Source organism: Triticum dicoccoides, chromosome 3A, assembly GCF_002162155.2.
Source record: "Triticum dicoccoides isolate Atlit2015 ecotype Zavitan chromosome 3A, WEW_v2.0, whole genome shotgun sequence".
Classification (NCBI taxonomy): domain Eukaryota; kingdom Viridiplantae; phylum Streptophyta; class Magnoliopsida; order Poales; family Poaceae; genus Triticum; species Triticum dicoccoides.
This window is the reverse complement of record NC_041384.1, coordinates 431,379,043-431,392,289: the sequence shown is the minus strand read 5'-3', so window position 1 is coordinate 431,392,289 and position 13,247 is coordinate 431,379,043. Positions and strand designations below refer to the sequence as shown.

General features: G+C 42.6%; 1 protein-coding gene across 1 annotated transcript; it reads left to right on the top strand.

The window, feature by feature from the left end:
- Positions 1 to 3,381: 3,381 nt before the first annotated feature.
- On the top strand, positions 3,382 to 7,457 carry LOC119268421 (uroporphyrinogen decarboxylase 1, chloroplastic-like). The gene is made up of 5 exons (XM_037550043.1): positions 3,382 to 3,591; positions 3,675 to 4,063; positions 5,173 to 5,457; positions 6,078 to 6,313; positions 7,047 to 7,457. The coding sequence occupies exons 1-5, from the start codon at positions 3,459 to 3,461 to the stop codon at positions 7,213 to 7,215; spliced, it is 1,212 nt and encodes a 403-aa protein (XP_037405940.1). The 5' UTR covers positions 3,382 to 3,458; the 3' UTR covers positions 7,216 to 7,457.
- Positions 7,458 to 13,247: the final 5,790 nt, after the last annotated feature.

The following is a 13,247-nucleotide window of genomic DNA, read 5'->3' as shown; positions in this document are numbered from 1 at the left end:
AATATATCGATCTTTACATCTCGACCATTTAGAGACTCCTTGTCATGTCCCCGATCTCATTCAGGACTCCAAACAAACTTCGGTCATCAAATCACATAATTCATAATACAAATCGTCACAGAACGTTAAGCGTGCGGACCCTACGGGTTCGAGAACTATGTAGCCATGACCGAGACTCATCTACGGTCAATAACCAATAGCGGAACCTAGATCCTCATATTGGTTCCTACATATTCTACGAAGATCTTTATCGGTCAAACCGCATAACAACATACGTTGTTCCCTTTGTCATCGGTATGTTACATGCCCGAGATTCGATCGTCGGTATCTCAATACCTAGTTCAATCTTGTTACCGGCAAGTCTCTTTACTCGTTCCATAATGTATCATCCTACAACTAACTCATTAGTCACATTGCTTGCAAGGCTTATAGTGATGTGCATTACCGAGAGGGCCCAGAGATACCTATCCGATAGACGGAGTGACAAATCCTAATCTCGATCTATGCCAACTCAACAAACACCATTGGAGACACATGTAGAGCATCATTATAATCACCCAGTTATGTTGTGACGTTTGATAGCACACAAGGTGTTCCTCCGGTATTTGGGAGTTGCATAATCTCATAGTCAGAGGAACATGTATAAGTCATGAAGAAAGCAGTAGCAATAAAACTGAACGATCATTATGCTAAGCTAACGGATGGGTCTTGTCCATCACATCATTCTTTAATAATGTGATCCCGTTCATTAAATGACAACACATGTCCATGGCTAGGAAACTTAACCATCTTTGATTAACGAGCTTGTCAAGTAGAGGCATAGTAGGGACACTCTGTTTGTCTATGTATTCACACATGTACTAAGTTTCTGGTTAATACAATTCTAGCATGAATAATGAACATTTATCATGATATAAGGAAATATAAATAACAACTTTATTATTGCCTCTAGGGCATATTTTCTTCAGTCTTTCACTTGCACTAGAGTCAATAATCCAGTTCACATCGTCATGTGATTTAACACCAATAGTTCACATCTTTATGTGATTAGTTCACATCTCCATGTGACTAACACCCAAAGGGTTTACTAGAGTCAATAATTTAGTTCACATCGCTATGTGATTAACACCCAAAGAGTGATCATGTTTTGATTGTGAGATAAATTTAGTCAACGGGTCTGCCACATTCAGAGTTGTATGTATTTTGCAAATTTTCTATGTCTACAATGCTTTGCACGGAGCTACTCTAGCTAATTGCTCCCACTTTCAATATGTATCTAGATCGAGACTTAGAGTCATCCAAATCGGTGTCAAAGCTTGCATCGACGTAACTCTTTATGACGAACTCTTTGTCACCTCCATAACCGAGAAACATTTCCTTATTTCACTAAGGATATTTTTTACCGCTGTCCAGTGATCCACTCTTGGATCACTATTGTACCCTCTTGCCAAACTTATGGTGAGGTACACAATAGGTCTGGTACACAACATAGCATACTTTATAGAACCAATGACTGAGGCATAGGGAATGACTTTTCATTCTCTTTTTATTTTCTGCCGTGGTCGGGTTTTGAGTCTTTACTCAACTTCACACCTTGCAACACAGGCAAGAACTCCTTCTTTGACTGTTTCATTTTGAACTACTTCAAAATCTTGTCAAGGTATGTACTCATTGAAAATATATCAAGCGTCTTGATCTATGTCTATATATCTTGATGCTCAATATGTAAGTAGCTTCACCGAGGTCTTTCTTTGAAAAACTCCTTTCAAGCACTCCTTTATGCTTTCCAGAAAATTCTACATTATTTCTCATCAACAATATGTCATTCACATATACTTATCAGAAATGTTGTAGCTAACGGATGGGTCTTATCCATCACATCATTCTTTAATGATCTCGTTCATCAAATGACAACACATGTCCATGGCTAGGAAACTTAACCATGTTTGATTAACGAGGTAGTCAAGTAGAGGCATACTAGGGACACTCTGTTTGTCTATGTATTCACACATGTACTAAGTTTTCGGTTAATACAATTCTAGCATGAATAATAAACATTTATCATGATATAAGTAAATATAAATAACAACTTTATTATTGCCTCTAGGGCATATTTCCTTCATACACATGTCACATCAGCCTATTAATTTACTTTTGATTCTCTCATGCATGATTAGTACTCCCAGGCAGACTCAGACAGCAACCAAGCGTCCTTTCTCGGTAGCCTGAGCCAGGCTAATAGTGCTGGGATATTCCCAAGACAGGCTAATGGTGTATTTTCATTTCCAGGCCAGGCTAGCTTCAGGTACTCAGGCACGAACCAAACAGTGTCCAGGCCGATCTCAGGGAGGTCTCAGGCCAAGGAAATTTGGTCCAGGACACGAACCAAACACTCCCAAAGTCCACTGCCAAACAATCAACGACCACGACCAAAGTTCAGCCTGCAGCTTACAAAAGATGAGGAACACCGTGCACTGTGCTAGTCACCAACTCCTTCCTCTCAGTTACGGCGAGCACAAAGAGAAGTAGGAGCGGCAGTGATTGCAATCTTCATCAGGCGGCAGGAGCTGTCTTCCTCTGCGAGCAAGTCTACTGGCTTCATGCCACGGTCCTCCTTAAGAAGAGAAGGCAACAGAGCATAGTCGATGTTTTTCCATGGTGGTCTTTTTGTTGTCCACGACAACTGAGGAAGATGATTTCCAGTGACGATAGAGCGGCGGCGGCTTGGGGGTGAACGAGGAGTCGAGAACGAAGTAACAAGCTCATTTTCTTCTCCTGCTCCGTTTAAAAAAAAAGAGGTTCGAGGTTCTTTTTATTTGACAGAGAAAGTACTGCGTTTTAAGGAATACTGTAGTACAAATACCACAATTTTTTAGGCCAAACAGCTCAAAGTAATTAAAACCATAGTATTTAAAATTTTTGTACTCCCTACATTCTACAATGTAGTGCTTCCTCTACCTACGTGCTTCAACTTTGACCGTAAATTTAACTATCAAGACCGATTGCGACGGGAGCAAAAGTTATATCAGTGATTTTGTATTCGAAAGAAGTTTTTAATTATGTAACTTTTCTCCCGCCACAGTCGGTCTCGTTCGTTAAATTTATGATCAAAGTTCGACCTCGAAAAGCGCGGACGCACTATATTTTAGAATGGAGGGAGTAGTATTCTCAAAATACTTAGAAAATGTAGAGCTATCAAACAGGGACGACAAATATACTTCTCCCTACACTTAAAAGCCAGTTCTTTCTAGCCCAATCCAAAATTTTATTTTAAAACTTTATAAATTCGGCTTCTAGAGCGCAGCTTATTTCCAAAGCCTCGAATAAACCACAAAAGAACTGGCCTGAACGTTCGTCAGTTGTTGGGCCCCCTGTTCTGCCCTCCATCGCACCCCAACCCAAACTCCCACCCCCAACCCAAAATCAGATAAGCAAAGCAGCGCGACCTCGCGAGCGCCATGATGTCCCCGACGACCACCGCCACGGCTACGGCCACGGCCGCCGCCTTCCTCTCCGCGGCGCCTGCCTCCTCATCCTCTACCCACCGCAGGCGTAGCCGTCGCGCTGCTATCTCCGCCTCCCTCTCGTCCGGTAAAACCAACCGCTCTAGTACCCCCTACTCTCCCTCCCCGACATTTCCGCCCCAATCTGACCAGTACGCATCGCATCGCCAGAAGAACCGCTGCTCATACGTGCGGCGAGGGGCGAGGATGGGCTGCCTAGGCCGCCGGCGTGGATGATGCGGCAGGCTGGGCGGTACATGGCGTCGTACCAGGCGCTGTCCAAGCGCCACCCTTCGTTCCGGGAGCGGTCGGAGACCACCGACCTCATCGTCGAAATCACGCTACAGCCGTGGCACGCCTTCGCACCCGACGGCGTCATCCTATTCTCGGACATACTCACGCCCCTGCCGGCCATCGGGGTGCCGTTCGATATCTCGGAATCCAAGGGGCCGGTGATCCAGTCTCCCGTGCGGACGGAGGAACAGGTCAGGGAGCTCGTTCCCATAGATCTCGATAAGCTCCAGTTCGTCGGGGAGTCGCTCAAGATTCTGCGCAGCGAGGTAATGCCGATACATTTGTGTGCTTAGCTATGAAAGGTTAAAATTGCCATTGTTTTTTGTTGTAATAAATTAGCATTGGTGGTTTGTGGTGAACTGGTGCTAGCTATATCAGTTTATCAAGCATTGTTTAGAAACCTTTTATAGGCATCATAGGAATCAAGTAGTGGTGTGGTTTTGCGTTATGAAAATGGTACCATGGGATGAAATTGTTGGTTACCAATTAGGTGTAAGATGAAACCTAGAAATCGATTGCTGAATAGAGCTATTCTGGTGCAGTTATCGTGACTCAGAAGAGGGTCTCATAGGAGAATGCCAGTGAACTCACGGAACTTGTCGTGATTCTGTCGGTCCAATAGGTGATGAACAGTACCTGTATTTTCTTGCAGCTTGTTTTTATCATTGACTAAAGTGATTTGGAACATTGGCTGCATGGTTGACATCAAGCTCACAGTATAGAGTCAGTAAAACCAAAACTGATGGCGTAATTTAGTAGCTTCAGGACAATTTCTGCCTCTATGCCTGACTGCTAGCTGATATAAATCTCAGAAAGAAATACTGATATGTAATGTGTGGATGACAAAAAACTGATACATTCTGGTTAGCCAGCATATACTCCACAATTCACAACGTTGGGAATGTAAACTGGAGGCTGCAAAAGAAAGGAGACTGTGGAACTTGTTGGGTTTCCAAGCATTTGGATGTTAGTGGGCAGGCTTATGCCGATGCCTTTTTTGCATTCTAAACATTGATTATGTATGTTATAGCTATTACCACATGCTCTCTTTTACATGCTTTGAAATAAATGGTGATGCTAATGCTTGTTTCAATTCTCTAAATCTTCCAGCAGCTTCTAGTCAAACATGAGTATGATGATATTTGTATTTCTTTACGGAGGGAGTACAACCTAAGATCATCATATCTTACTTGATTTGTGTGTTCAGTGTTCTAATGTTTAATGTTATACACTCATCGCATAATATTTTCATCAGCATTAATAAGCTTTATAAGTAGCCCTTTGTATAAAGAATTGGACTAAATCTGCTTTATCTATGCACTTGCACTGGATTTTCTTCTGACACTCGTACGCCTCTGTTTCCACTACCTGCTAGATTGATGGAAAAGCTGCTTTGCTAGGATTCGTGGGGGCCCCATGGACAATTGCAACTTATGTTGTTGAAGGAGGGATGACCAACACTTACACAAATATAAAGCGCATGTGCCACACAGCACCAAATGTCTTGAGGGGCCTTCTCTCTCACCTCGCAGAAGCTATATCTGACTATATCATTTACCAAGTAAACTCTGGTGCTCAGTGTATACAGATATTTGATTCATGGGGTGGGCAACTTCCACCTCATGTGTGGGAGCAATGGTCAAAACCATATATCAGACAGGTACCTGTTCCTTCCTTTCTCTCGCTCTTATCTATTTCCTTATGACATGGTGGCTGGTGTGTCTAGTGTCGACCAGGTTGGAGCTGCACTGTATAATAGAGCATTAATGATTGTCAGTGTTATGTTCCCAAGTTCAACGTGTATTGTAAAATATCTTCCGTTGTGTTTATACTCAAATACTTCTGATATGACGCGCTACTTTAAACTCTTTGTAACTGCTGTTAACTGTACCCATTTTACGAAACTGTACGGTTATGATTGCAAGTTCTTCTATAATCTGATAAGGAACACACAACGAGCATGCAAGAATCAATACAAACAGTCGGATACCATATTCATGTCAGCAACATGTTCTTATATACATGCATTTGGATACTGTATTGTGCTATATTTGACTTTACATATCTGCAAGGAGGTAAAACGCCATTGGCACATACTGATGACTTATTTTGGTCATAAATGGTGATTTCTTTTGAGCCCTATCACTTTAAAATGAATATCTAATGCAACCTAAAGACTTCAATTTAAACCTTTGAGTACATAGTTTGTAAGGTTAGCAAAAGTTAAAGAGTTCTGTTGATTATGTTCTTTTGATCTTTATGAAACTATTTCATTGGCAGATTGTGGCTAAGATTAAGACAGAATGCCCTCACATACCACTTGTGCTGTATATAAATGGAAATGGAGGCTTGCTCGAGCGCATGAAGGACATCGGAGTTGATGTTATTGGGCTTGACTGGACAGTGGATATGGCAGATGGAAGGAGGCGCGTTGGTGATGGAATTAGTGTACAAGGGAACGTGGACCCAGCATATCTATTTTCCCCATTACCAGTATTGACTGATGAAATTCATAGGTTAGTCAATACTTCATCGTGCACTTATTTTATGTTATTTTAGTTTTTATATAAATACTCACCGAACAGTTTATCAGTGAGGCCTACCAAACTTCTTTATTTGTATTATATGTTTTGTCATCAGTTATTCATATTAAGTCTTCACTCATCAACCAGTGGCTGTGCAAGGAATTCAAGCATGTGATGTCAATTTAAATTTGTGATGTAAATGCATTGGTGTCTACAAATTTATACTATCTTTTGCATAAATTTTACTAGTGCTTAAGGGTTTTGCAAAAATGTTGTGTGGCCAATTCACCACACAGCTTGAACTAGGCTTCGCCACTGTCATTGACCCTATGTTGTATGGCCTATTAAGGCGTTCTTAGTTCATCTCAGTTCAACTGTGCCACTTGTGCAACTGATTCCATTTCTGAAGCATTCGTTCAATTTCATACCAAGTAAGCTATTTGTATTTTGCAGTGTTCATCTTTAAATGTCTTCCAACTTCTGGTTGTAAAACAATAAATAGATGATCACATCACATGATCACAGAGTGTTGCATTCTCTTTTGGCAGGGATACATTAGTTTTAACTTCTAAGCGCTGCAAGTTTAGGTCCTTAGGGTTTGTATTATGTCATAGGACTTTGTATCAGTTGATGATCTAACTGGGTTGCACAATTCACTCACTATTTTCAAAATACATTTGTAGGTATTGCTAATGATTGTTTCCCCTCATGTTATACTATGTAGGGTTGTGAAAGCAGCTGGTCCGAAAGGTCATATACTTAACTTGGGCCATGGTGTTCTTCAAAAAACACCAGAAGAAGCTGTAGCACATTTCTTTGATGTCACAAGGAGCTTGAGATATGACACCCTTTTCCAGGGTCATCTTACTGAAGAATTGCAACATGTTGCTTGATGATGGCCAGTAGGCTTGCCGTATTTTTTTTTGGTCTTACCGTTCTCAGCTCAATACCTTCTACATTATTAGAGTTCATTCCCTTTTGCTGGGGCTGTTCCTTGTAGAGACACCATGGCCAAATCAACTCAATTTTGTTCATTATGCATCTATGTATTTCAGTCATTCATCTACTCAGCAAAGGAAAGGCATGCCTCCTGCTTTTAGAAGGGAGCTGGAGTTTATTCAAGTGGGTTGTTCAACCCTTTCTGTGTTAGTTCCTTGCATTGGTTATCATTCCAGTTTAGAACGAACATGTTGCAGGTATTGCAGTCTTATACTTTGTCTTCTTTTGCGTATGTTAATGAGCAGCTGAGCATCATGTTTTAGGTGCCATGATCTGGTCTGGTACCAATATTTTAGGTGCCAGTTGGGTGCCATGACCTACCAGGCTGCAGTGCTTTAAATTGAATCAGTGCCGCCCATCTTGGAAATTATTTGTTGCAGTGGGAGGTTAGCCCATGTGCTGACCTGCTGTCTACTTGGTTTTAACATATTCTGTATTGCTCGTTGTGGTCAACTCTCTGGGTGAAAATGGATGGTGTAGCCACAAATGTTTACCGCCCTTCAAAAAGAAAAAACTGTGGCACTTGCCTTATTAATAAGCGCGGCATCGAATTGAGGTCCCCTGTTTTCTTAACTCCACTTGCTCATCTGTTATTTGAACAACATTGTTTCCTATGCATTGGATCATATATATCCCTTTTACGCTTATAAACTGGTGCCTTATATCATGTCTTGTGCTTATGATGTTACTGAACTATACCGCTATTGATGATGGTGCTGAGTCTTAGGTTTTCTTCTCGCTTTTCTTCTGTCTTGACGCAGTTGAAATGTAAAATGTGGTCCTAAGTAACTTATTGGAGTTCTGTATGTTGTCTGAAGTTTGTGAATGCAAATGACTGGATCTGCTTACCTGGTAGGGTAACTTGAGTAAGAAATGTAAAGTGTCAGCAACTTTTTGATGTCTTGATCAATCAGACATGAGTGCCTTTACTGACACAGCACAATGGCCGGTATGATGCTTAGTCGAGTGGGGGCATTGGTCTGCTCCAGTATATCCATTCATCACTGTAGAAGCTTTCCAACCTTGCATCAGCAGCACTTTTCCCGGCGCATTACAGTACAAAAAATGATCTCGGTTCAATGATGGATGGTGCGTCGTGTAGGGTGGTGTACTGGTATTGTTGCGAACAAAGTTTCCGTTTTTTGTGAGTGGTACCGTATGACTGAATTGGTGAGTTGATTGTTTTATGCTACATCATGTAGACATCTCTTTGGATTTATTGTTGTTTTGGGAGTGCAATGATTAAATCGTTTGTTTGCTTGATTGCAAAGCGAGATGATCGGATTTCTCGGCATGTGACAAGAGGATTACCATGTCAGCAGATCTGATATATCTTATAGGTCATGACATTCCCTAGCTTTGATTGAACTGCCAGGTTAGAGAAAAGAAGGCAAGCAAAGTGAAACTTCAGCGGCCTTGTACGGCTGACACAATGCCTCTTTGTATGCACACTCACTCAGGCTATCTCCAATCCATGACCTGAAGAGGTTGTAGGCGTGGCTCTCTCTGTCTCTCTCTCTCTTATCTCGTTGGTTTTTATCTTTTAAGCTCTTTTCTCTTTGACAGATGTAGCGCATTTCATACTTTTTTAACGGGGCAACTGCTAATTCTATCCAACGGGGCATAACAGAACCACTGAAACTTTTTTAAGTGTCTACAATGTTGGACTTTGTCAAACGGAAAAAGAGTCCAAGCTTGTAGTAACTTTGTTATAGCGTGCACACATGGTTGGTGAGACTTGGTGCTTAGTAGTAGAATATACCATTTTTGTCCTCATGCTTCACTCTTACTGTTTTTCATCTGAATGATGATATGTGGTCCCATGTTTTCTTTCCATGTGAGTGTGATCCCACATATAAATTATGAATTTATAGCATTAGTACACAATGTGTTGAAAGTTGAAAGAAACATTAAGATATAAATGTCGAAATTGCTATGCTAGGTCAACCATGATTCTAAAGCCTTGATTAGACCTATTGATTAACATTTTTGTTCATGTCCCAAGTCTAGAATACTTTTCTAGCTTTTGTTTTGTTTTTTACATTGCTACAAAGATACATCAATTCATCAATTGTAGTGTGCAGGTGTTAGCTAGAAGATTATATTCATCTTATGAATTTTACAATTTCTGGTTCCTAATATTCCCTTGATTGGGTTTATAAGTCAAGCACGGGTTTTTAGGTCTTGAATTTGACTAGGAAAACATGTATTATATTTTACATATATATTTAGATCCGTTGTCAAAATGAAGTTTCTAACCATATTGTTGTGTATACTATAAATGTTTTATTAGTCCAATCAAAGACCTTATAATCCGTGCCTGACTTATAAATCCAACTAGAGGGAGTAGCAGGTACGAGGCCAAAGGAGGAATGTGGTGGGAATCTTTAACACCTACTTATTTCAAAGAAAATGTAAAAAAACCCGCACAATCTTATAATCTTTTTCTCCCGTAATAATATTCATGACTAACTTTCTTAGGTATGTCCCTTGCAAAACAAGTCTTTTTGGGATATTATGTCAACAAGTCATGTGTGCCAAATGCAGGAGTCTTTTTGGATCACTCTTGGAATCCAAAAATCATGAACATTCTCGATAACAAACATATGTGTCTGAACAACTTTCTTTTGAATATTTTTTTCTGAAAATGAGGCAAAAGCTTTGCCTCGTCTCATTAATTAAGAGTTTACAAGTTACAAAGGCGTCTGATAATGGTCGGAGACAAGAAGACTACTCTCATGGCATCACACATCTGAAATGCTTAGCTCCCACCAAACCCCAAAGATTGGCCTCTACATTTACCTTACCAGCGATTGTGGTTGGCATTGAGGGGACTCCTCTAGAACCCTAGCATTTCTCTCATTCCAAGTTCCCCATGAGACTAGAATAAGGAATGATGACATGCCCTTCCCTCCTTGTCGTTAACGATTATCATGGAAAGCCACCGATCTTTGGTGGAGTTGAAGTTACTCCAAGCGTCAATGTCGACGTGCATCAACTCAAGCCAAGCTTTACCTCGTTCCAAATGGGATTTGAATATCTACATTTGAATAGGATGTGTGTCACGGATTCCGGCTTTCTTTTACTGTGATAGTCTGGCTTATTAGGGATGATAGACTACTCAAATCAATAAGGAATTCCTTCTTTTTTGGGAGCCATTCGGAAAGAAATTCGAAGTTAAGCATGCTCAGTTTAGAGTAATTTCAGGATGGATGACTGACCGAGAAGTTGGTTCCGGGTGCGCATGAGTGAGGACAAAGTGCATAGAAAGAGTAATATTGATCTATAGGGTTAGTCTAGATCTCGCCAAGAGTAACGACCACCGCGAGTGTGTTCATGGCGTTACAAGTTGGTATCAGAGCCGACCCTCGTGGTTACACGGATGTTTGCAGACAAGTGCGCGGTCAAGCTTTGCATGACGTTTGTGACCCGTCGTGGCACACGGCATGGCACATGTGCCGGACTGGAACCACAAACGTATGTGCCAAGAAGGAACGTTCCTATGACCTGATGAGGACGTACCTCTGAGTGAGGGTGTATGTATTAGCCTGGCTAGGGATGATAGACCACTCATATCAATAGGAATTCCTTCTTTTTCGGGAGCCTATTCAAAGAGAACTTCAAAGTTAAGCGTGCTCAGCTTGGAGTAATTTCAGGATGGGTGACCGACTGGGAAGTTGGTCCCGAGTGCGCACAAGTGAGGACAAAGTACGCAAGAAAGACTAGTATCGATCTGTGGAGGACAGTCTAGATCCCGTCAGGAGTAACGACCGCCCACAAGTATGTCTGTGGCGTTACATTACACAACTGACATTATCCACAATTTGGCCATCCTCTTCTTTGAAGTTGATTTGTCGTCCAAACATGATCTTGAATGTTGAGCCATGCAAAATATGATTTGGAGACGTCCAGTTGCCCCACGCCTTCTGTTTCATTTGTGAAGCAACCAATCCTCAAGTTGAGCAGAGTAGGCCGAGGAAGCTGAGTATTCCTTGGACGGTGCTTCCAACAGATCTCACCCTCAATCACCTCCGGATCACCTCATGAAGGCCGAACCAAAGCTCGTGGAACCCCAATATGTGCTAGACCGAGAGGCCGAAGGTAGTCTTCAAGCAATCGGCCATCGATCATTCTCCAAGGCCCTTTGAACAGTTTGTTTTTCTAGCTTAGAAATTGCAAAGATCGATGGTGTCATGTCCTTAGGCTTGCGAAGGGTGCCTTCATGCTATTACCAATAGTGATGGTGGTACAATCATAGAAAAGATTCATATAGGTCTCGTCGCAAGGGTGCCCAAGACCCACCCAAGCACGCTTTGGGCCCTTACAAGCAAGCCACTACCACCGAAGGGGAAAAGCTCTCGCGAACTTCTCCATCTCCAGAATGCCAAGCATACCCATAGGCTTCAGCTTGCAAACAAGGGTCCATTTAATTTTACATTTTTCGCCAGCCACTCTGGAAGGATCGATATAGTTGACTAGAGGGGGGGGGGTGAATAGACAACTAACAATTTTTTAACTTTTCTTCACCAAATTAAACTTTGCATCAAAGCAGGTTGTCTAGACATGCAACTATGTGAGGAACCTATATGATGCAACAACAACAAGCACACAAGCAAGCAAGGTATATAACACAAATAAGCTTGCACAAGTAAAGGGATGAAATAACCAAGAGTGGAGCCGGTAAAGACGAGGATGTGTTACCGAAGTTCCTTCCTTTTGAGAGGAAGTACGTCTCCGTTGGAGCGGTTGGAGGCACAATGCTCCCTAAGAAGCCACTAGGGCCACCGTATTCTCCTCACGCCCTCACACAATGTGAGATGCTGTGATTCCACTATTGGTACCCTTGGAGGCGGCAACCGGACCTTTACAAACAAGGTTGGGGCTCTCTCCACAACTTAATTGGAGGCTCCCAACGAAACCGTGGAGCTTCACCACAATGGAATGTGGCTCCAAGGTGACCTCAACCATGTAGGGTGCTCAAACACCCAAGAGTAACAAAATCCACACAAGAAAGTATGGGGGAAGCAAATATCCTTTGGTGGAAGTGTAGATCTAGGTCTCCTCCTTCAATCCCTAGCAAATCAACAAGTTTGAGTGGCTAGAGAGAGAGAGAGAGATTGGGCAAGAGAGCTTGAGTAGCATTAATGGTGGAGTGAGAGGGGTCAAAAGGTAGGTGTGGTAGGTAGAAGAAGCACCCTTATATAGCAACCCTAAAAATCCAACCGTTACTGCATTTTCTGTACTGCAGTGGTACAACCGCTCCTTGTACCGACACAACCGGGACTCACAATTTACGTGCAGAACCCTACCAGGCGGTACAACCGGGTGACCAGGCGATAGTACCGGTTTAAGAGAACAACCGGACCAACCGCCCAGCCACCACTCAACTACCGCATGGAAACAGTAGGGAGTCACCCCTGAGTGCGGTAGTCGAGCGGTACAGGACCGGTCCAACCGCTTGGCCTTGAGCGCTCGGGGCGGCTAAGTCCTGAGCGGTAGAACCGCTCCGAGCACCGGTGGTACCGGTACGACCGGACCAACCGGGCCACCACCGCCCGAGTACCGCATCAAAACAGAAGTCTGACCGGTACTTGGGCGGTACTTGGCTGGAACAAACGCCCCAGTCATTACTGAGCATGTTGGCGGTACCACCGCCTGGAAGCAGCGGTACAACCGCTCGAGCAAAACTGGTAAGCGCCAAGAACCAGCGGTACAACCACTCCTAGAGAGCGGTACAACCACTCCTAGAGAGCGGTACAACCGCTGTGAAGCCACAGTAAACAGTAGGATAAGAAGGAAAGAGCTCTCTCTCACAACTAAGGAAGGCAAGAGAGGGGTGAGGAAAGTGTACGTGAAAAGATTCCCCCAACTCTTTCCAATGTGGATTCCCTCGTGATAGTACGGGTTCCCCACGACCAAAGAGATA

Coding starts and splice junctions, on each gene's coding strand:
- LOC119268421 (XM_037550043.1), top strand. CDS start 3,459: ATGATGTCCCCGACGACCACCGCCACGGCTACGGCCACGGCCGCCGCC. Junction 3,592..3,674: donor CTCCGCCTCCCTCTCGTCCG/GTAAAACCAACC, acceptor TCGCATCGCCAG/AAGAACCGCTGCTCATACGT. Junction 5,458..6,077: donor CAAAACCATATATCAGACAG/GTACCTGTTCCT, acceptor TTTCATTGGCAG/ATTGTGGCTAAGATTAAGAC.